General features: G+C 58.2%; 2 protein-coding genes and 1 long non-coding RNA gene across 4 annotated transcripts; 2 read left to right on the forward strand and 1 right to left on the reverse strand.

The window, feature by feature from the left end:
• Positions 1-3,422: 3,422 nt before the first annotated feature.
• CTSE (cathepsin E) lies at positions 3,423-8,045 on the forward strand. Its single transcript, XM_040616929.1, has 9 exons — positions 3,423-3,571; positions 4,254-4,410; positions 5,204-5,321; positions 6,248-6,366; positions 6,459-6,658; positions 6,927-7,049; positions 7,145-7,286; positions 7,387-7,485; positions 7,651-8,045. The coding sequence occupies exons 1-9, from the start codon at positions 3,513-3,515 to the stop codon at positions 7,813-7,815; spliced, it is 1,182 nt and encodes a 393-aa protein (XP_040472863.1). The 5' UTR covers positions 3,423-3,512; the 3' UTR covers positions 7,816-8,045.
• On the reverse strand, positions 7,164-11,484 carry LOC121098663. Of its 2 annotated transcripts, none has more exons than XR_005831320.1 (3): positions 11,188-11,484; positions 10,330-10,391; positions 7,164-7,227 (listed from the first exon to the last, which is right to left on the reverse strand). It is a non-coding gene; the product is annotated as an uncharacterized LOC121098663 (long non-coding RNA). The 2 variants fall into 2 exon arrangements; XR_005831319.1 differs by lacking the exon at positions 7,164-7,227 and adding an exon at positions 8,208-10,237.
• A 115-nt stretch (positions 11,485-11,599) lies between these two features.
• Positions 11,600-15,103, forward strand: RAB7B (RAB7B, member RAS oncogene family). The gene is made up of 6 exons (XM_040616930.1): positions 11,600-11,729; positions 13,192-13,253; positions 13,387-13,513; positions 13,797-14,012; positions 14,408-14,533; positions 14,991-15,103. The coding sequence occupies exons 1-6, from the start codon at positions 11,718-11,720 to the stop codon at positions 15,069-15,071; spliced, it is 624 nt and encodes a 207-aa protein (XP_040472864.1). The 5' UTR covers positions 11,600-11,717; the 3' UTR covers positions 15,072-15,103.
• Positions 15,104-22,672: the final 7,569 nt, after the last annotated feature.

A 22,672-nucleotide genomic window follows, 5' to 3' on the forward strand; every position in this document is an offset into this window, starting at 1 on the left:
AGAGCCCTGACCAGCGGCAGCGTGGCCGGCTCAGCCCACAGCAATTCAGCTGCCACCCAAAAAGTGCTCTGGGTGCTTCCAAGTAAAAGTCTTCTAGAGGGGCAAAACATTTTAAATCATAAGGGACATGGTGGCAGAGCCTGGCATGGCTCGGTGCCTGCTGGGGGTGAATGGGCCTCCACCTGCCTGTTTTTTGGGAAAATTTTCTGGTCAGTAACAACTTGCGGCATCACGTATTATCTGGTGCTGGAGGTGCCCTGCCACAGCCCGACCTCTCTTGTGCTTCTTCGCTGGCAGGAGATGGGCAGGGAGCAGAGGGACCCCACTTCTCACAGGGTCCCTGACTCGTGGGGACGGTGCCCACTGGTGTTTAAACATCTCCGCCACCCCCACGTTCCCATAGCAATCCTCTCCCGGGGGGATATCACCCCAGCATCTCAGCAAATCCCCCCAACTTCATAAAGACAAAGAGCAGATGGGCTCCTGAGAAGCCCTACGTACCCCCAGCTGCCAGGCACCGTCGGGGTTCGCCCCCAGGAGCTGCATCACGAGTTGGGGTCCCCTGCCAGGTCCCCGCTGCGAGCTGCCCACATCTCCCCCACCCCCTGGGACCATGAGCACCACATCATCCCCCTGCTCCATCCCAGGGGGCTTGGTCCTGCTTCACCCACCGCTTCTGTGACACAGGTGAGGACTGAGCTGAAGCTTGCTTGGCTTTTTATGGTTTTTTTTTTGAAGTCAAAGTTTGCCATTGCAGGCTTTCAGTCCTTCAAGTGTTCAGTGATGTACAAACAGATTAACAGGTGGAAAAAGCATTTGACAGAGAAAAAAAAAAGGCTTTTCAGAAAATGCTACTTGGGTGCGATTCGAATCAGTCAAAGCTAATTGTGGAAGTGGCTAAACTAAAGGAAATACGAAGAAAGAACACAGATAACATATTTTTAGCCTGAAACCAGATTACTTAAAATGAGTAAAGCGCCGCACGCCGAACTGGTGAGGGGTATGCTTTCCGCATGAGGTGCCTATAAGTAACCTATTTCTAACGTATCTGAGGGCACGGATGCGAAGCTGGACGGGGTAAGATGCTCCAGCTGCTGCCTGGAGCGATACACGACCCTATAGAAGCTATATTAACTTACAAGACTTGGGACGTTCCAGTGGCTGGCAGTCACCTCTCATTACATTTCTACCGAACGCAAGCCCTTTTTCTGCTGTTTTATTAACAAGACGGATTCAAAGGCTCCCAGTCTTATAAATAATTCTGCAAGTTTGGCTCCCTCGCTCTGGGCTGTCCCCAGTGTGCCGGGAGGTGCCGTCATGCCGCAGGAGCCGGAGGATGGGCAGCGCCGGGCAGGGATGGGCAGCACCATGGCAGACCCCAGCTGAGGTGAGAGGCATCGTATATCGGTACATTTATAACACATAAAGTGTATTTCAAACATCAAGGTGCAGCCGGAAGGATGTATGAAGCAAAGTCTTTTTTCCCAATTTTCTGGACAAATATTGCTCAGTCTTGCATTGGCTCCTGAAAGAAAGAGGGGAAAAGCCATTTTGCTCAACTGGGTATAAAACTTTTGATTTCCCTTTAAGAGTTTGAATTTTAAAATTACTTTTAAAATAGCTAAATGAAAGTAGAAATAAATTTGCTTAACTTCAAAAATTTCTAAACGAAAGGCTTGGCCTCTTCGTTTCTTTCATCTTCACATTTTAACACTGAATCTACTGTCACGAGTTTGCAGATTATGATGATCCAATTTGGGTTCTTTTCCACTAAATAAACTATTTTGCTTAAAGTATTTGGCTTGTCCGTACTACAGCTCACACTCACGTTTATCTCAGAAGCCAAATGACCCTTCAGGCTGGATTTTCTTACAGGATTTTCGGGTTATAAACCATGTCTGTAACAATCGACTTGCTGCTTTCGGCTGATCTGGCACTTGCTGGGAGTGCTTTTCTTTTCGGAAGCTGTTTTTTGGTTTTTTTTTTAATTCCTTCTATGAATATATGATTAGGACAAGAAGGGAGGCCGGTACATTAAACTGCATCTTAAAAGGGAAATAGATGATAACTTTATATAAAAGCCACTCAGTAAAAAATACCGCAGCTCGCAACCTGGGCATGGGGAAATGCAGGGAATTTGCATTTGACTTGGATAAAACAGCCGCATCTGCCATCAGCATTGACTCTGCCGTGTCCCATGTCTCCACGCTCACACCGCAGAAACCTTGGATAAGATTTTTTTAAGCTTAAGCTCCTTGCAGAGGCAGGGAGAGGAGAAGCCTGGCAGCATCTCCCAGGGATGGAGACACGAGACTCCCCCTACCAGGAGCCACGACTCGGCTCTTTCTCAGCCGTTCCCGTTAGTGGGGGTCGCATGTGGCCACGTTGGGCTCACGGCCCTGCTGGTACCTGTGCCCCACAGACAAGGACTTTAATTTCCCAGGGCGAGGACTTTAATTAGATAAAATAGACTAGCCAGGATGAATGGAAAATTGATCAGCACAGCACTAAGGGTAGAAACCCCATTAATTACCTGAACGGCGCTCACTAGGTAGAACATCTCCCTTTGTGGCACCCGTCCCCGCTTATTACAGGGCCATAAACATGGAAAAGCACCACAGAGATGACACAGCATCATCACAAGCCTTCAGCCGCGTGTCTGAGAGATGCTGGCAGCAAGAAAGCCCTCGCCTCCCCCAGTGCACCTCCCCTCCATATCTGAAGGTTTTATTTGTTCGTTAGCATTTTTTATTTGCATTCAGAGGCTTAATGAGACGGCCATCCTGTGTTAACAAAAGTCAGCCACTGGGGAAGAGCCCATCAGTGGCTGTAAAGCGATGTGTAACTGCTGCAGCTTCTTCTTGACCAGGCTTTGATGGTGCTTGACCACTATTTAAAAGGGAAAGTTACAGATTCCCAAGCAGTTCATCACAGCTAATTAGTCTTTTTCTTTTAAAGTTTGCTCGGCAGCTGCCCAATGCTGCCAGCACATCCCTTTCCCGCATCCCCCCTGCAGCTGTCGGGGCGTGGGGCACCCCATGGCTGTGGGCAGGTCCCGTGGGGCAGCTGAGGGGCAAAGCAAAGCCCCCATGTAGCATCTGGGGGGGCTGCCCCTGGCTCAGCCCGGCCAGGTGATTTCCAGTGGATAACAGGCTGGCACTGGGATGGAGACCACATTCTGCTCCTACTGTGGGACCTTTGCTGCCCCCAAAAGCAGCCGGCACAGCCCCCTGCCCAGCACCCGGCAGGTCCCCACGCATGCCCTGCTCTGTCACCACCAGCCCCCCACCCATAAAAACAAACTTGACCCCAGGGCGCTTGCTCTGCCTCGCCTGGGATGTGGCCCGTGATTCATTTCAACTGCCAAAGCCCTGTGTTGACATTGAAAGGGGTGTTATCGCGGCGCTGCTACGCCGGGGCGAGGGTGTACCTGTTGGTATAAGAACAACGCCGCAGCACTACCCACACCGGCAGAGCCCAGCCGAGGCCAGCGCTGCCACCGAGACGCCAACATGAAGCGTCTCCTCCTCCTCGCCATGCTCTGCTTCTCCCTGGCCAGCAGCTTGAAAAGGTAAGGGGGTCCCCATGGTGCAGCCCAGCTCCCTGGGTTCTTGGGGGGGGGCTTCGCTCCCAGGGTCCTGCCAGCATCGAGCGTGGCAGCGATGATGGGGCAGAGCTGAGCTGCCCCGGCACAGACACCCTGCGGCTGCACCGAGTGCGGGGACCATGCGGTGGTTGCTGGTCTGCTCCCATCGGCTCTGCGGCCATCTCCATCCCTCTGGGCAGACCCCACCAGTGGCAGTGGGCTGCGGAGAGGTTTGCAGACCCCATCAGAGGAGAGGTTTGCAGACCCCAGCAGCAGCAGCAGGCTGCAGAGAGGTTTGCAGGATGAGCTGCCATTCACAGCTGAGGTCTGTGCAAGCAGACAGGGCAAATGCATGAATTCACCTTGGCCTCGGTCCCCTCTCCCAGCCTGAAGGTCCTTTTCCATCAGTCATGTTGAGCTCCTGCCCGCCCCATCGCTGCCTGCCAGCTGTGCCCCGACCTGCTGTCTCTGAAAACAGATCAATCCCCCCCCCCCCCCCCCCATTTTGCTGTGCCTTGGCTAGGAAGCACTGTGGTGGGGGATGCGGGGAAGCGGGCTGTGGACCTGCATCCTGGTGGTGCTGGGACCCTCAGGGTGGACATGGGAACCGCAGGACACTTGCAGCGCCCGCAGCCCCAGTGGGTGACCAGGACCCTTGCTCCCCCAGGGTGACCCTGGTGCGGCAGCGCTCCCTGCGGAAGGTGATGCGGGACCACGGGCAGTTCTCCCACTTCTGCAAAGCCCACAAGCTCGACATGATCGAGTACACCGAGGACTGCAACGTCTTCAAGGAGGCCAATGAGCCCCTCATCAGCTACCTGGACGTAAGCAGGGCGGCACTGAGGACAGGGGGGTGCTGAGTCCCAGCAGTGTGCCGCAGGCACCCTGAATGCACTCGTTTGTGAGTGGTCCCCAGTGCCCAAGTGCTTCCCACGAAGCCCACGCCTGCTCACGGAGCACGCCTGCAGCCCGTGCCCAGCGTGCCAGGGCTCGCTGCCTGCCTGGCCCTTTGTTCCCGGGAATGCGATGATGAGAGGGGACAAGGCGGCGCATTCATGGCCGGTGCTGCCAGCGCTGCCAGCCCTCTCCTGCCCGCTGCCCTCCCCGAGCCCACAGTGCTCTCGGGCACACGGCGGGGACACAGATTTCTTCCAAAACTCGCACGTATCGCACGCATCAGGGGAAACCCCACCCCAAAGGGCCCAGAGCCAGAGGGGGAGGGTATTCCCCAGGCTCATCCCATTCCCCAGGCTCATCCCACTCCCCAGGCTCATCCCACTCCCCAGCAGCATGACAGTCCTGTCCCCAAAGCCCCTGCCACTGTATGCATCCCAGTGATGAGGGTCCCCTTGGGGCCCAGCTTTCCCGTTGCACCCCACAGGAAGAGGATGGTGCCTGCCCCCACTGTCCTGCCTTTTGTTCTCAACTTGCCTTATTGTTCCTTAAATATTTGGCTCCTTTATTCCACCTGGCATGATGCGTCTGTGTCCTATCAGACACTGCCCCCATGCCAGCCACCCCCCGCACCGAACCCCACCAGCCCTCTGCAGACCCCCAGCACAGGCATTCCTCGGCGTTCCGACAGCTAACGGTGGTCTCCTCTCCGCTCTCTGCCAGCTGGAGTATTTTGGGCAGATCTCCATTGGGACCCCCCCCCAGAACTTCACCGTGGTGTTTGACACGGGCTCCTCCAACCTCTGGGTGCCATCCATCTACTGCGTCAGCAAAGCCTGTGGTGAGTAGGGGCTCCCCGACCAGCCGTGTGCCCCCCGGCTGGCAGCGATGGGACCCTGGGTGACCCCCGGGGGTGTCAGCATGGGGTCATGCTGACCATGGGGTCAGCAGCACACACAGCCCGGAGAGCTGGGGAGGACCTCTCCGCCCAGCTGAGCCCTCCCAGGTCCACACAGATACAGCAATCTGGGGGGCAGCAAGCGCGGGGAGCCTCAGCGGGTTTGTTTGCTCAGGCACAGGCGGCGATCACACCACCAGGACCCAGCACCATCAGCCTGCGGGAGATATCGGACACGCTCTTTAGGCCATTCTTATGGGAGAGCCTTTAAACAAACAAGCAAAGATAATAGCACATAATATAGCTTGTCAGAAAAAGGCAGGGTGGCAAGAACAAGGCGGGCACAGAGAGCAGGGCGCAGCTCCAGGCTGTCTGCCCGGGGGCTCGGTGGGTGACAAGCACCGAGATTGTTGGTGCTGTTGGGGATCAGCCAGCCCCGGTGACTCCAGCTCGGCTGCCCCAGGACCTGGAGCATCTCTGAGCAGCCCCAGGGCTCCTCCGGTGCTTCCGCCACAACCCAAGGTGGGCTGGGGAAAACAGCTGCATACAGCAGCACCTGCGGGGCTGCTTCTGTCCCTAACACTGATCTTCAGGTCTCGCAGAAATGTCGCACACGCTGACCCCGCTCCCCTTCACAACCCTCGCACCTTTCAGGCGCGTTGAAACGGGATAAGTTTTACCCCTCCTCAAAACACCAGCGTGCCTCACCGTCTCATGAGCAGCACCTTCCCTCGGCAGCGTGCCCCTGACACGGGCATCGCAATGATGCCACACAGCTTCGAGGCCAGTCGCTGTCACCAACCGTGGTGGCATCCGTGGCCGTGCAGATAAGCAGCGTTTCTGCTGACGGCTCCCATCTCCCTCCCCAGCTGCACACAAACAGTTTCAGCCAGTCCAGTCCAGCACGTACCAGGCGGTAGGGACCCCCTTCTCCATCGAGTACGGCACCGGCAGCTTGACGGGCATCATTGGATCTGACCAAGTAGTCGTGAGTCATCTTTGGTTTCTCCTGCTCTGGGTAACGTGCCTGGGACTTGCCTACAGGCTCAGCATCACTGTCAAACCTCCTCCTCCCCGCAGATTGAGGGTCTCACCGTGAGCAACCAGCAGTTTGCAGAGAGTGTCAGCGAGCCGGGAAAAACCTTCCTGGATGTCAGTTTTGATGGGATCCTGGGGCTGGCTTACCCCTCGTTGGCTGTAGATGGGGTCACCCCCGTCTTTGACAACATGATGGCACAAAATCTGGTGGAGCTGCCCATGTTCTCCTTCTACCTGGGCAAGTACGGACACGGCTTTGCTCTGGGGTGTTGCTTAGACTCAGGCATTGCTTTTAAGGAACAGGAGGGGCCGCTAAAATAAAGATGTTTTACTGACATAGTAAAGGGGGTTTTTGGTACCATGGCGAGCATCGCCGAGCTCAGGCCTTAGAAGAAAGCGAATGACCCTAAGCATTTGTGGGAAGCGAGTGGGTATAAATCCACCCCTTTAAAATGCGATGTGCGATGCAAGAGGGAGACAATCCCTCAGGTCTCCTCCTCTTCCCTCCAGGAACCCCGAATCCCCCCTGGGAGGAGAGGTGATCTTTGGTGGCTTTGACCCTTCCCGCTTCATGGGGACCTTGAACTGGGTGCCGGTCACCCAGCAAGGGTACTGGCAGATCCAGCTGGACAAGTGAGTGGTGCTGGTCAGGGAGGAAGTGCTGGGCTGGGGCAGAAGATCATCAGGACAAGTCCCTCCTGGTCCTTCTCTCTTTCCTTCTCCTCCAGCATCCAGCTGAACGGGACAGTGGTTTTCTGCATGAACAGCTGCCAGGCCATCGTGGACACCGGGACGTCACTCATCACAGGTCCTACCAAGGATATAAAAAAATTGCAGAACTATATTGGTGCCACACCTGTGGATGGAGAGGTGAGACTGAGGGTGGGGAGAGGAGGGGGGCAAAGCCCTGAGACCCCCACCTCATTGGGAGGGAGCTCGACCACTGCTGAGCCACCTGGCTGTTTTGCAGTATGCCGTGGACTGCAACAACCTCGGCATGATGCCTGACGTGACCTTCACCATCAACGGGGTCCCCTACACCCTCGCCGCCCAGGCTTACACCCTCACGGTACGGCAATGGCTCTGGAGACACAGGTGGCCCAGAGCTGCGTGTCCCAGAGGGTGACAAGCCACACTGCTTCATGCACGGGACCCGCAGGCACCATTCCTGCCTGTTCCCATGTGCACAAGGCTCTTGGGTTCGTCCCCAACTTTGCACTGTTCCTTTCCCCAGGACAAGTATGCTGGCACAGCCTTCTGCAGTAGTGGCTTCCAGGGCCTGGACATCGCCCCTCCCGCCGGACCCTTCTGGATTTTGGGCGACGTTTTTATCCGTCAGTTTTACTCCGTCTTTGACCGTGGAAATAACCGGGTGGGGTTGGCCCCCGCCGTCCCGTAGGGCTGTGGCATCCCATGGGGCAGGAGTGGAACAGGAGCCACCGGGCTGCTGCCTTTGGGCAGGGCAGGGTCACCTCACAGCTGCATCAGTGTCCCTGGAGGTGATGAAGGCACCCAAAGAGCCCAGGAGAAGTTCGGTCCATGCCAGGAAGCTATTTCATAATTGATATAAAAATGCCGTGAGCAGCTCTGTAATCTGCTTTGTAGAGTCTCTTTTAAACACATGTCAATAAAAGCTTTAATAAAACAAAACCTGCCATGCTCATGTCGGAAGCAGTGCAGCAGCAGCAGCCCCGCAGATCTCGGCTGGGTTGCACCAGAGCAATAAATCCTCCTTCCCCATCCCCTGCCCTCCCCCCCGGCCAGCTAAAAGCCTCGGTGCACCCACGGCACAGCCCGGTGTCACCGCAGCTTCCCCGCTCTGGAGGGAGCCTTGGTGGTGCAGGAGATGGGCAGCACTGGATCCGAAAGGTCAGCCTCTGTGGTCCTTAGCTGAGATTTCCACAGGGGCAGAAGAGGACACTTTGTCCAGGTAGAGCAGAAAGTCCCCTGCGGCGGCTGTGGGCATCCCCGAGCTCTCCGCCGAGCCGGAGGGCAGGGCAGGGGCTGGGGAGCAGCGAGTTCACTGGGCAAATGTGATGCTTCAGCAGGCTGAGCTGATGCTGGGTAACAAGGAGGTAACGAGGGGACTGGGGAGACACTGGGGATCTTTCTGTGCCACAAAACTCCCGGAACAACCGGTGGTTTCCAGTGAATTTGGCTTTGATCCCCGGGCACTTGCAAAGAATCTGTGGTTGGTGAGTGCTGGAAGCGAGAGAGGGCAAACCAGCTGGCAGGCTGCGGCCAGCGGCCGTCGCTGGGCTGGCTCAGAGGATGGGGGTCTGGGGGGCCGTGGGGGGGCTGCTGGCCCTGGGGGTCCCTGTGAGTCACTGTAGTGTGTGTGACTTGCTGACGGTGCAAGGGATGTGGGAGAAAGCATGAGCAATCGTGGCTCATGCGTGATGCATCCCAAGACAGGCATGGAAGGCTGTGAGAAAGGGAAGCGCAGCGAAGAGTTATTTTTATCGGCGCCTTTGCTCAGCTCTCCTCGCTGACGCTGACGTGGGGCCCTGCAGCGGGCTGGCATCGAGGTGCCGGGGTCCCCGCAGCCGGGGCCAGGCTTTGCTCCTGCTGCGGCTTTCCCAGATCTGAGCAGACTTCAGGGCTGGGTCTGAGAGCGTCGGAAAATTCAGTCGTAAACTTGTCGCCTGCAATGAAAAAAATTACCTGCCTTAGTCAGAAACACTGATTGTGCCACTGACCAGCATATGCCTCCTGTAACTGGTTCCTGTATTGACTTCACCTCAGCTGCACCTTCCCCAGGCTCAGCGCAGATAAGATGCCAGGGCAGCTGGACAAAGGTCTCCTCTCCCTCTTCCAGCTTAACTCTCACCATGCCAAGGCGCTGCTGGGCACCCACCCATCACTGCAGCCGTAGGCAGAGGAGCATACAGCTTCCCCAGCATGATAAGGGACCACCCAGTAGCCCCCGAATGCAGCGAGAGGTGGTCCAGCCTGGACTTAACCAAGATTTCTCCAGTGCCATGGGCTCTTGGGTTCACCAGAGCATCCCGTGCCTTCCTGGCACGTTTTGGGGGGTCCTCGCCAGCCCTCCTCCCCACACACAGCAGATGTTCCAGGGATGTTGCTCCAGCCAATACTGAGCATCACAACAGGGAGCAACCTGACTCCCACTGGCCCCCGGGGAGCAGAGGTGCCAAACAGCCGTAGGGAACAGTTTGGTCACTTGGACGCCTTTTGCTTCCTTCCCCTTCCCTCACTCTCCCTGCCCTGTGAGCCTTGCCGCAGGGAACAGCCTGTCCTCTCCTTGTCCACGCAAGCCTTTCCTCTGGATGTGGCAGTCCCCAGCCTGTGTTTCGTTGTCTCTCAGCTGTGACATCTTCCTCATAGTCACAGGGCACGAACCCCACTCTTTTTCCTCAGAAGTGCTGACTCAGTGAAGCAATCAGGACTGGGTTGTAGCTGTAGTTGCAGGAACTGCTGAGCAACATCTTGGCCATCACCTCCACTTGGCCATCACCACCGCTCCCACTGCCTTCACCCAGGGCAAAGCTCACGCCAGGAGCAGCGAGGAGAGCAGGAGCTTTGGGAAAATCCCTTTTCTTGTGAAATGAAACAAAAGCCGGAGCTGGTGCTGTGCCTGGGCTGCATGCCTTGATGGGTATGGCCCCTCCTGCCCAAAAGCAGAAGTGGTTGCAGGCATCAGCTGTAGCAATGCAACCACAAGCCCCATCTCCACTGGCATGGAGAGGCACTGATCATCTGATTGAGTGAGCAACCTCCATCCCACCAGGCCTGGGGGGACACGTGGAGAAGAATGAGGGCAGAAGTAGTCAGAGAGCAGGCTGGACAACAAAGTCTCCCTGCAAGGGCAAAGGTGAGGCAGCATGGTGAAAATAGGCTGAAAATGGGTTAGGAGAGACCTGCTCCAGGGAATCATCAGCCTCTTACCCACCGGTGGTGAGAACTGGCTCGGGTGCTCCTCCTGCTGCATCCCAGCTCCTCCCAGTGCCTGCCCTGTGGGGGGAAAAACAGATTTTTCTGGCCAGACAGGTCCTAAAATTACACCTGGGAATGAGGAGGAGAAGGGTTCCTCCTGCTGAGTGCAGCGTCTTCCCTGAGATCCCATAAGGGATGTCTACAGAGGAAAAAAATCTACAAAAGCGGGCAGCCAGTGGAAAAGCAAAAGCAGGTGGCTTTGGAGGGACCCTGTGCCTGGACATGAGGTCCCTCCGAGGCCACCAACAGTTGTTCAGGTTGAGGGAGCCAGGAGGTGTCACAGATGGGGGGGACACCCCACTCCTAGTGCAAATCCCAAATCCTATCGAATGCTTGGCAAAAGCCCAGGACCTGCCCTTGCATGGTGGGAAGAACAGCTTTGCAGCCGTGGCTAGCAGGTTTTCCCATGCCAGACAGCCACGGCCACTAGCCTGATGCTCGGAGAAATGGCCAGAGGCTTCCTCGGTTGCTCCATGGTGGCAGCTAAGATCCCTGAAATCCCACTTGCCGGCTAAACACATCCTCCAGGAGATGCCACCAGCTCTGGTTATGGGGGTTCCCATCCTGACGTGGTCCCCTCCTTTTAGAGTGCTTGTGGGGTGCTGGTGTTGGCCGTGGGTGCTTGGTGGGAGCCCCTGAGGACTGGGGGTTGCAGGGATGTGGCATGGAGTACCGCGGGGCTGCAAATGCTCCTGCTTCCCACCCTGCCCCTCTCCCGCCTGCAAAAGGAGACAAAGCTACGCAGAGCCCACAGCCCCCTCCAAGCCGCCCCTGCCCCTCCGCTCCCCCCCTCTGACCGACCCCCCAGCCCCACCTCGCCGGCTGCCATCCCTGCTCTGTCTCCAGCTCCCAAAGCCGCTTATCCCATCCCACGCCATCGGAGCTGCCCGAGCAAAGTCCAGGGTGGTTCCCACAGCCCCGGGGATGCTGCCGATAGCCCGGCTGGGCTTTTGTTCTCAGTTCTAAATAAATACCCCAGCAGGAGCGTAGAGAAGGGGTCCCGGGGGGGTGGGTAAAGGGGTCTGGATGACTCCGAGTGAGAGGAGAAGCCAAAAGTCAATCCCAAACCCCAGCGGAGGAGGGGAAGCTCGTTCTCTTTCCGCTCTCAGACCGAGGGAAGTGCCGTGACACCCCGGTGCCGCCAGTGGCTCCTCTCCCCGCTCCGGCAGGATCTCGGCCCCTTTCTGCTGATGTCACGGCACGGGGCCCGCAGCCTCCGCGGGGCAGGCAGGAGGGAAGCAGCGCCAGGGCCGGGCAGCCTCTCCGGGATCCTCCTCTCTCGCCTCTCCCCTCCCCGGGACTCCGCCTGGAGCGGAGCGAGAGCCTTGGCCAGCCGGCAGACGGATGCCCCGGCAGGTGAGTGCTCTGCCCTCCATCCCCTCTGCCCCCCCGGGGCTGTGGTTGGCACCATGGCCGAGCAGGGGACCCCCGGAGCAGCAGCCGGCGGGCACAAAAGGTTGGGAAACTCCATTTTGAGTTTGAAACCGCCTGGCTCCTGAGAAAGCATGCCGGCGCTGGCAAACGGACTGGAAAGTTTGTGCGTGCTGAGACACGAGGCTCTGCCTGTGCCAGGGATGATGCCCGCGGCTGGGCTGGGGTGACAGAGGGGGGTGGGAGACCCTGGTCCCCACGGCCGAGAGCCACCCTGGCAGGGGGGGATGAGCCGAGGGGAGCAGTGCGGGGCTGGCCAGCGCATCGGTGAAAAATGCAGGGATGAGGCTGTCAGTAAGTGTTTCCATCTGCGCCTTGGCCGGAGCAGAGCCTGACGCTGCCAGGCGGACAGGGCTGCTGAGACCGCCGGGGGATGCTTGTCCCTGCCTGGGGAGAGGGTCTGCTGGAGGTGCCCAGGGCTCCTGCCTGGGGATGGCCAGGCACAGAGCACGTGGGGGCAGCAGGACATGTTGGGGACGCAGCCTGCAGGGAGCCTTTTGGGGTGCTCCCAGGCTGGGTGGCATCCCTGGGCTGTGCTTGGGGCACCCAAGAAAGTCCATCCAGCCACAATCTTTAATAAACATAATTTTCCCCAGACCCCCCGGTGTGGGCCAGGTTTGGGAGGAGGGGCTGCACTTTAGAGGGAGAGGCAGGGAAGTTGCTCACAGCAGCTTTAAATGGTGATGATTTGGTGCGGCGCGGTGGCATGTCCGGACGTGCACTGACACCTGGGGAGCCAGTGCCAGGCAGTGATGTGGGCTGGGCTCGGCACGGGGGTGTCTACACCCACCACCACCAGGACACGAGCGCAGCAGGGTGCTGGCACAGACATGGTGCTGGCATGGCATGGATGTGGTGCTGGCATGGCACAGACATGGTGCTGGCACGGTGCTGGCACAGCGCAGACACCGTGCTGACACAGCACAGACGTAGTGCTGGCACGGCATGGATGTGGTGCTGGCATGGCACGGACACAGTGCTGGCACAGTGCGGACACAGTGCTGGCACAGTGCGGACACAGTGCTGACATGGCATGGACACGGTGCTGGCACGGCACGGACACGGTGCTGGCACGGTGCGGACACAGTGCTGACATGGCATGGACACGGTGCTGGCACGGTGCAGACGTGGTGCTGGCACAGTGTGGACACGGTGCTGACATGGCATGGACACGGTGCTGGCACGGTGCAGACGTGGTGCTGGCACAGTGTGGACATGGTGCTGGCACGGTGCAGATGTGGTGGCAGACAGGGCCCTGGGCTGGCCGGGGTGGGAGTGGGGAGAGGCTGTGGGGGGCCAGCGGCTGTTCCCGCACCTCCGCCAGCACCACGGGGCTCGCCAGGAGCTGGTCCCATCCCTGCAGCTGGGTGACCCCCTCATCCCACAGGGCCCGTCCATGGATGCCAGCAAGAAGGTGGACCTGAAGATAATTATCATAGGAGCTCTGGGGTAAGGAGCGGCGCTGGTGAGGGGAGCAGAGCCCCACGTGTGCACTGGCCTGGGAGCCTGTGGGTGTGCAGCCCCGTCCTTGCTGTGACTGCCCGGCTGCGAAGCCTGACGCACCTCCCTTCCCTCCCACCAGCGTGGGCAAAACCTCCCTCTTGCACCAGTACGTGCACAAGACGTTTTACGAGGATTACCGCACCACGCTGGGCGCCAGCATCCTGACCAAAGTCCTCGCGGTGGACAACACCCCCCTGAAACTGCAGGTGAGCAGGGCTGAGACTGCTCGGGGTCCCTGTCCCGATCCCGCAGGCACGTGTGTCCCACCACGTCCTGCTGTCCCTACGGGTGTCCTGGGGTGCGGGGCTGGATTTGCAGGGCCTGGCTGGCAGCAGCCCTGAGCATCCCTGAACTACACTGAAATCCCACATGAGTTTTGGGGGCTCAGCACTCCCTGAAGCTGGTCCCCTGAGCTTGGCAGAGCCCAGGGCTGCAAACACCCATGCCGCTCGTGTCGTGTGTCTGTACCCATGCCCTTCTCTGCCCTAGATCTGGGACACAGGGGGACAGGAGCGATTCCGATCCATGGTGTCAACCTTTTACAAAGGCTCAGATGGCTGCATGCTGGCCTTCGACGTGACCGACAGGGAGTCCTTTGAATCCCTGGACAACTGGAGAGATGACTTTCTGGAGAAGGTCATTCCAAGGGAGCATGATTTCCCCATGGTCGTGCTGGGGAACAAAATAGACCTCTGTGATCGGCAGGTAAGGGCGGAGGAGAGAAAGCGGGGTGCCTTTGTGCCCCAACAAGCGTACGAGTGCTGATCCTCCGCTGGCAGAACCAGCCTTCTTCCTCTGCTCACACGAAATCCAGGGCTCCCAGCCAGGGCGCTGCTGGGCACCCAGTGCTGCCGCCCCCTCCGTGCCTCTCGGAGAGCATAAGCAGCAACCCCCACGCCACCCTCGGCACAGAGACTGTCCCTACTGAAGGCAGCAGGAATTTTAAGCATCTCAGCTGCCTGCACTGCCAGCATCCTGCCCTCACCCAGCAGTGCCTGGGTGGGTGAGGAGGGTCCCCTCCGTCCCCTCCACCACCACCCCCGCAGCTATGGGCAGCCCTGCGCAGTGCTGCGCTCTGGCTCCAGCCGCTTTTCCCGCAGGTACCCAAGGAAATCGCTTCAGCCTGGTGCAAGGAGAAGGACATCCCTTATTTTGAAGTCAGTGCCAAGAACAACATCAACGTCGCAGAGGCTTTCGAGACCCTCGCGAAGCAGGCGTTAACAACGGTGAGCATCACTCCTGCACCAGCTCCGTGCCCGCAGCAGGGATTTGGGTGGGAGCCGGATTCAGCCCGGGGAGCTGATCTGACAGACCCCCCCAGCCCACCCGCCGAGCTGGGATAGCTTCGGTTTATAACGTGTAGGAAAGCCCCAGGAAAAAGCGTCAGCGTTTCAATTCTTTAAATGGATCTTAAACCAGTTTTTTAGAAAAGAGTAAGACTTGCCATTTCTCTTCCCCACGGTGCGCCAGCACTGTCCTCTAGTGGCCAGCCCATGGGGACCTTCGTGTCCCCACGCCAAGCAAGCGGGGTGGCCTCGCTCCTTGGCTGAGCTGGACGTTTTCTCCTTGGATTTTGTCTTTTATCACAAATCGGGACTGAACCTGTGCTCCCAGTCCTTTGGTCCACTCAGGCTGGCTCTGGGCTGATGCCACTCGCTCCATCTCTTCTCTGTTTTTTTCCAGTATAAAGGAATTTTTGAGAGTTATTTAACCGACTCCATCAAACTCACTCCCAACGACAAGCCCAAGAAGAGCTGCTGCTGATCCCGTGCTCCAGGCTGTCCAGCGCATGCATGGCCCAGGCGTGCTGGACCCCACAACCAGAGGCTGGAGCCCTGCCCGGGGGGTCTGTGCCCCCTGCCCGGCCACAGGGGCTGGCCAAGCCAGGGTGCAGGACGGCCACCGCTCGACGTGCCAGGGCCGGCCGGCCGCACAGCCTGGGGCTCACTGCTTCCCATGTCTCCGGAGCTGCTCTCCCAAACCAGCAGCCTCCCAAATCGTGGTCACGGTGGCCCCGTCCCCCTCGATCCACTGCCGTCTGGCACCCGAGTGGGTGATCCCCCTGCGGTGACAGTGCCAGGGAGCTGGGCAGTGCTCCTGAAGCCTTTCCAGAGACCATGACCTTGGTGAACCTTCCCGGTACACGGACTGGTGGCCCCGTGGCACTCACAGTGCTCGTGGTGTGTATGGGCTGTCCTGGGGGGAGAAGTGGGGCTGGTGGCCACAGCACAAGTCTGAGAGCAGCCGGGTCCCCTGCCAGGGTGAGCCACTGTGGACGTAGCCATTCTGTGCCTCAGTTTCCCCTGCTGTCATGCACACTCCCTGTAAACACCTTCCACCTCCTGCCTCACTGGTGAGGATCCTCAGTAAAGCACTTTGTCAGGGATTCCTTTTTTAAAAAAAGGAAATTAAATATTTCATTTTTATTTATATATATGTGTGTGTCACAAAATGCTCTTGTGGTTCAAGCAGGTGGCTTGGGTTGGGGCATGGGACTCATGCTGTGGCATGGGCTGTGCTCCACGCTTCCCTCCAGCGAGGCCAGCAGCTCTGAGCCTGTGCCAGCTTCTTGGGGCAGGATCATGAATTTTGGGGGCAGATTTTTTTTCCAGTGCAAATTTTGGGTCAGAGGAGGGAGAAGGTGTCTGGGGCATCATTCAAAGTGGGTGTGCAGCAGTGGCGTGGGGGCCTGGCCGAGGTGGCTGTCGGCAGAGGGAGCCCACTGGGAGCAGAGACCAGCACCTGCTTCCCTTCTTGCATCCATCCTGTTCTGGCTCGGGCACCTTTGGGAAGATGTGTCAAGGCACAGGCTGGGGCTGCTGGCGCGGTGGCCATGGCCATCATGTGCCACCTTCCCCGTGGCCTTGGGAGCCGCATCCCTGGGGGCTGCAGCACCCCACTCGCTGCAGAGCTGCAGGGCTGGATGGACACAGGGAGACCCCCAGCTGGGTACCCTGCCCCACGGGTCTCCATGGGACCTCCCACCCTCTCACCACCCTCCTCCAGACCCATCCACACCAACCGCCGTGGTCACCCAGAGCTTCCCAAGGGCTGTGGGGGCTCTGCCCTGGCATTGCCCAGACCTTTCCACGGGCAGCTCACCCCCACCCAGGGCCACCGGGCTGGGACAGCGGCTGGGGACAGCACCCACCTGTGGCAGTGTCAGGGCACGGGGCTGGCAGGTGCCTGCAGGCAGGGCAAATCCTGAGCGAGGGCTCGGCACGGCGGGCACGGGGGGCACAGCGCTGTGATTAGCCTGCCAGTCTCTGGAAAGGCACGTAGGTGTTCCCACCCTCCTCTTTACGCAATGCTCAGCCTGTTTATTTGGGCACCAGGCCGGGGAGAGATTTTGTCCCTTAATATTGGGAGGAGAGGGGCATTAACTATTTCCTCCCCGAGCTCTGCGTGCCCTTTCCCCCTGTATCCCCCAGGCAGCTGGACAACGGTACGTCCCCAGTGCTGGCTGTGCAGCCCCAGCCCTGGCCAGGCTCTGCAGCCTGCCTGGCCCCCCCTCACACCCGGCACTGCACAGCCCCCACCCCAGCACAGCTCTGGGCTGAGCATCACCCAGCGTGCTCCGTCTGTTTGGACCGTGCGTGTCAAGCACCATCCGTGTCAATGGGAATATTGTTTCTAATTACATCCTTTCTCCAGCAGCTCTCGGTGCTGAGGGCAGATGCAAACTTGATCTGTTTTATTCCAGCAAGCAGGATCTGGACACCCAGACTGAGCAGGTCAAATAAACGCACTCAGCGGAGCAGCTGCTCCCTCGGCTGGGGCTGAGTGGCTGCTGGCGTGTGCCCAGGGCTGCTGCAGGTGCCGGAGCCTGTGAGCAGCAGGAGCCAGAGCCAGGCGGGAGCTGCAGGCTTGGCTCGGGGTCCACCTGCAGACGGGGCTGTCCTGGCAAGGCACGGCCAGGAGCATGTCGCAGCACCCGGCTGAGCTGGGGTCAGACCTTTGACTGCAGGTACAGCTCGCTCCAGAGCCCTTGTTTAGGCTGCGAGATGCTGGGCTCAGACTGAGGGGGCTGGAGGACAGCGGGGCCTGAGCACTTTGTGCCAGCCACAGAGCATCATTCCAGCCACAGGAATTAAGTCTACACAGAAGCTTGCAACCTTGGAGCTGACAGGATCTCGAATGACATCACCACCCTACGGAGATCCCAGCTAATGCACCTGGCAGATGCGCAGCACTACGCTGGAGCTGACCGCAACTGTCCAGCTTTTCTTTTCCCTCCATCCCTCCCGGCGTGATCCTGCCAGCCTGGCAGCTCTGGGACAGTCAGGATCACCCCAGGAATCCTCCTTCCAGGAGGACCAGGAGACTGAATGGGGTGGCACTGTGCCAGGCAGGATGCTGGCAGGAGCGGCCAGAGGTGCTAAGCTGGTAATACTATCCCATGGCCGACACTTGATAAAGGACAGGGGGAGGTTTGTAACGCATGGGATTAACAAGGTCAGCTCAAGATTTTCTCAGGGTGAAAATCAAAGGGAAAAATATTTGCCTTGTGTGAGTCAGTGAGTTCCTGTGCAGCCAGTGGTATCAGCTCACCTCGGCAGAGGGCCTGGCCCATGGTGAGAGTCAAGAAACCAAATCAACTGGAGCTCTCACCCTCCCGCAGTCCTACCCCACACTGTTGTATTGAAGAAGTCACAGATGCTTTCCAGCCGCGATGCCGGGCTCTGCGCTTCACTCGGCTTGGCCAGCACAGCCAGGCTGCACCTCTGCCTTTACAGGTTCTCATTCACTGATTGACACGATGTGCAAAAATCAGTAAAACGCCAGCCTGAGGATGCTGACCACCGGACAGAAACCATCGTTGGCACGTACAGAAAAGCTCCCCTCGGTATTTGCAGAATTAGTACCTGACACTCACCCTAAATCCTTCCCTCCCAGCTGCGGTTTGCTTCAGTGCTTCTGGGGTTTAATTACTCCTGAAAGCCCTTCCACCCTCCACCATCCCATGTGCCCTACAAATGCAGCGTGCGCTCCATTTTATCTCGTGTAACCAGACTGGCTGAGTTCTGACTGGTTCCAGGTGTGGGAGTCTGGTTAGAGCCTGGGGATTTGCATTGCAAACCAGCTCTGTGGGGCCGACAGACAGCGGCTCCCCGGCAGCTCCTGCCGCAAACACGTCCCAGCAGTCCAGGGAGAGGCAGCAGCATCCGTCCGCCCCAGCCTGAGGCACCTGGTGCTGGGCAGAATTAAATTCTTTTAGTAAACTTGTGATAATTAGAATAAAGGCACTGGAAAGTAGCTTTAAAAGCTGCAAAGCAGATTTTAAAAGATTAAGTTTTCCTGTTCTAAAGCCCTATTAACCTGGAGTTGGGATTGAGAGTGATGCAGCGTCTCAGCCACTTCAAGATGTTAGTCCGAAAAGCAAACCTGATAAACCCCAGAGGTTCAAAGTTCCAGGTAAACTTTCAAACATGAAAAATAAAATCATGGCATCAGGCAAAACCTTACCTCTGCCCTCTAGTGCCACCGGGCAGCAGGTATGCAACCGCATCTGGAGGGCGTCAGCAAGTGTTTTTGCAGGCTGCGTGTGCCGTGCCTGGCCGTGCCTGGTCCCTCTCGCGTGCGGCAGCACCAGCCCCGTGCCGGGCACCGCTGGCTCCTTCCCGAAGGGTCTGGTGTCCGTGGCTGGGCACGGAGCAGCGCCGGAGCATCCCGCAGCACACTGGCACCTCTTTACATGAGCACTGCTCACGCTATTAATGATTTGAATGACTATTCTTTGTTTCCTCGATCACTACCCCATTATTCCACCTCAACCCACCAGCAGTGAGCCCGTTGTGGGTGACACTGATGGGGCTTGTGTGACTGTCACAGCCCACAACTGCCAGGGCTGCGCAGCCAGCCCCTGCTTTAAGCACGGGCAGGCAGGAGCCGACACCATCCTCTCGCCCTCTGCTTCTTTGTCCGCCTACTCACAGCAAATATCGATGCTTCTCCTTCAGACCCATCACACCGGAGCTTTTGTTACCGTGTCCCAGCTGTGGTGAGCGTCCACGTGTGGGGTTGTGCGGGGCCACAGGGCTCTGCCCAGCCCCAGGGGCTGCGAGCGGTGGGGCCGGGGGACGCGGCAGGGCTGCGAGCCAGCACGTAGAGAGGATTAGGGGCTGTGGCCGGTCTACCAGTCAGCTAACGTACATGCTGAAGTCAGCAGCAAGCCTGAGCCTCAGGCGTCCTTCCCACCGCACGTGGGACAGCAGCAAAGTGCACTCTGCTGCCAGCCGTCTGCTGGGACAGGTGGGGTTGCTCCGGCCAGCCTGGCATGGGGCTGCACCGCGGTCCCGTGGGGCACTGGCTAGGGCACTGCTCTGCTTGGAGGGTTTTCCACCCCTCGTTGCAGTTGATGTGCATTTTGCAACGCCCTCCAGAAATGCTGAGTGCTGTGGAGAGAGTCCCATGTGTGGGCCAGACCCACAGGTAGGGTGCGGGCAGGAGTGACAGCAGCAAAAGCAATTCCCAGCAGCCTGGGAAGGACTGGTTTCACTGGACTGGGGCTGCTCCCTGAGCAAAGGGCCAGCCCAGGGCCAGGCACAGGCTCGCCAGCCCCATGCCACAGCAGTGGGCAGCTGGATGGTGACAGAGGGAGGATCAAGCACGCAGTGGTGCTCAGCACGGGGTGGATGTGGCCCTTTGCGCAGGGGTGAACACTCTTCTCTAAGGAGTTTTGGTGCTATCTGCACCTGGAGAGCAAGACCCACTTCAGCCCCCTTGCTGGTGTGTACCTGCTGCCCGATGAGGAGCTCGCTGCTCTCAAATTCACTTGCTTTTGGCTTGAGATGAGCCGGACTGTCCTGCAGGAACAAGCAGCTCCCCAGAGCATGGCCAGATGTGAACCGCGGTGACTTGCAGCCTTTTGGGTTAACCCACTTTTGTGCTGACCCAAGGGAGGTTGCAGACATGCTTCCTCCTGCTGCACCACTGGGTCTTGCAAAGCCCAGCTGCACGAGGCCACCAGTGTCCCTGGGGATGTGGCCAGACCAGATGAGGAGCCAGGGCATGCATGGCCCAGGGCTACAGCCTCCCTCCAAGCCCTGGGCAAGGCTCAGAGCAGAGAACCATGCTCCCAACAGATTTCACCCAAGCGTTGCATCCCTCTGGCCTGAAATGATTTATTTAGCTTTAAATGCCCGCTGCCTGCTGACTCTTTCAAGGCAGACCGGCAGCCTGAGCTGGCTCCTGGCCTCGTGCCACCAGGGCCCAGTCATCAGCGCAGCATGGCAACACCCTGCCCAAAACTTCTGGAAAAGGCAAAGTGGACTGCCGGCTCTTCCAGCTAAAAGCTGGATCCTGATCTCTGTAACCAGGGGTGACAGGACCTCCATCGCAGCCATCCTCACTTTAAATACCTGAGTACTTCAGAAGATACCGACCTCAGAGCCGCAACAATGAGATGTTTTATTTCATGGCTTATCTCCCGTCACTGAGGTTTGAGCATTTTGGCCTTGATGAGTTGCCCAAGGCCACAGAGCAGGCAGCCATGAACCTACAAACACGATGGCTCCTGCTCCTCCAGGACCACGTTCACTTTCCACCCACACGCCCCCGGCTCCCATGGCTTCCCCGGCTTCGCATCGCCTTGCAGAGATGCCGGTGTAAAGGAGGGAGAAGCTGGGTGCTGCTGAGCTTCTCCCAAACTCCACACACCTTCCCACATCGTTTTGGGATAGATTCCTCTTTTTTTTTTCTTTTTTTTTTTTTTTTTTAAACTGGAAAACCTCCCTTTACTGGAATTCAATTGTTAAGCAAAAAAAGCCTCATTTTGGTTGACTCTCCTAATTCCCAGAGTGGGCAAAAAGCCTCGAGGGGGGAAGATGGGTGGTGGGGGGAGGCAGAGCCCCCAGCCCGGATTCCAGGCGAGCAGGATGGTCTGCACGGCAGCCTGCGGGCTGGGGGCCATCCCGCTGCCGCTGCGCAGCTGCTGCAATGCCATGCATTTTGCATTTTTGACTGAAGGTGTGGGCTGGGGCTGCTCCCCACCCAGCCCCTGGGAGCAGCTCGCCCGGCTGCTGAGCTCCGTTCATGCTCCCGGGCCTTGGGCAGACCTTGCTGAGCACACGTGTGTTCCCCTGGAGAAGGCAGCTATCTTGCACCTATTTTACAAATAAGATAACAGCCCTTGCTCAAGGTCACAGGAGGCAGAGCTGGGAAGAGGGCCATCAGGAAAGCACCGCATCCAGCCTCAGCACTTTGCCGAGGACAAACAGCCCAGCTCTGCTCGCCGATGCTCTCCAGGGGCTGCGCCTCTGCTGGGCAGGGTCTTCTCGGGGATGATGCTTGCTTGGGAGGCCCTTGCTGCGCTCCAGAGGGAGATCAGTCAGTGGGGCTGACTCGAACCAACAGAACATGCTCTGCCACCTGAGCCAGGATATTTTATGCTGCAAAGCCTCCAATCTGGGGATGCGCTTGCACGGTGCGCTCATGCCAGACCTACAGTTGTGGCCCAGAGCTCTCCCGTGAGGTGGTCTCCCACTGAAGACAAGGGTCAGCACCAACGTGACAGGGCTTATTCAATAGACACATGCAAGGGGACACAGTTCCATCAGAAGGCTACTCCTTCCCCTGCCTTTGGAGATGTTCCTGCAGGGCTCAGGCAGGTTGTAAAGGCTGTGAGCAGATCAGACACAGCAATTCCCCCCCGGCAGATAACCAGAAAGCTGTAGTGCCTCTCCCCAGCTCTAAGTTCACACCATGAAATAAATTGCACGGAACATCCACGTGCTGCTGAGCCGTAGGGGCAGCTTTGAACCTCCCAATGCCTTTCTGCATTCCACCTTTTATTTTGGTGCTGTAAATAATCCTGCTGTCTCCCTCTAGGACACTGCGTACTTCGTTCTTCCCTGGATAAAGCCGTTGACCCCTGTGCCAGCTGGTGAGACCAACCGCGTGTCCCTGCAGCGAAGGGGGAAGCTTGGGAAGCGTTAGAAGTTGGCGGTTCCCTTTCAAGCGAGACCTGTGTCTCCATCACCTGGCACCACGGAGCCGGCGGCTCAGCCATGTCTGCCAGCGAGAGCGTGGCGTCCAGCCCAGGCCCAGGAGCTGCATTCCTGGGCAAGAAGGAAATGATGATAACCAGCCCTGGGAATTTCACTACTCCAGCCAGGCTCTGCACGGTGACACGTGGCCCCCATGGGTGACACTGCTCGCTACGCTGCGGATGCCCGGTGGGTACCAAGCCCTGCCTATCCTCTGCTCGCAGCTGGGAGACCAGAGCATCCTACAGCACTGGGCACGTCCAACACCCTGCTCCAGGAACGGCCACCTCACTCCTGCAGGAATTTGGCAGCCCAAATCTCTGCTTTCCCATCTGGCTGAGGAACATCACTGATTTTAACAGCTCCTGAAGGGACAGA

Source organism: Falco naumanni, chromosome 17, assembly GCF_017639655.2.
Source record: "Falco naumanni isolate bFalNau1 chromosome 17, bFalNau1.pat, whole genome shotgun sequence".
NCBI lineage: Eukaryota > Metazoa > Chordata > Aves > Falconiformes > Falconidae > Falco > Falco naumanni.

Coding starts and splice junctions, on each gene's coding strand:
- CTSE (XM_040616929.1), top strand. CDS start 3,513: ATGAAGCGTCTCCTCCTCCTCGCCATGCTCTGCTTCTCCCTGGCCAGC. Junction 3,572..4,253: donor CTGGCCAGCAGCTTGAAAAG/GTAAGGGGGTCC, acceptor TTGCTCCCCCAG/GGTGACCCTGGTGCGGCAGC. Junction 7,486..7,650: donor CCCAGGCTTACACCCTCACG/GTACGGCAATGG, acceptor TCCTTTCCCCAG/GACAAGTATGCTGGCACAGC.
- RAB7B (XM_040616930.1), top strand. Junction 13,254..13,386: donor ATTATCATAGGAGCTCTGGG/GTAAGGAGCGGC, acceptor CCCTCCCACCAG/CGTGGGCAAAACCTCCCTCT. Junction 13,514..13,796: donor ACACCCCCCTGAAACTGCAG/GTGAGCAGGGCT, acceptor TCTCTGCCCTAG/ATCTGGGACACAGGGGGACA.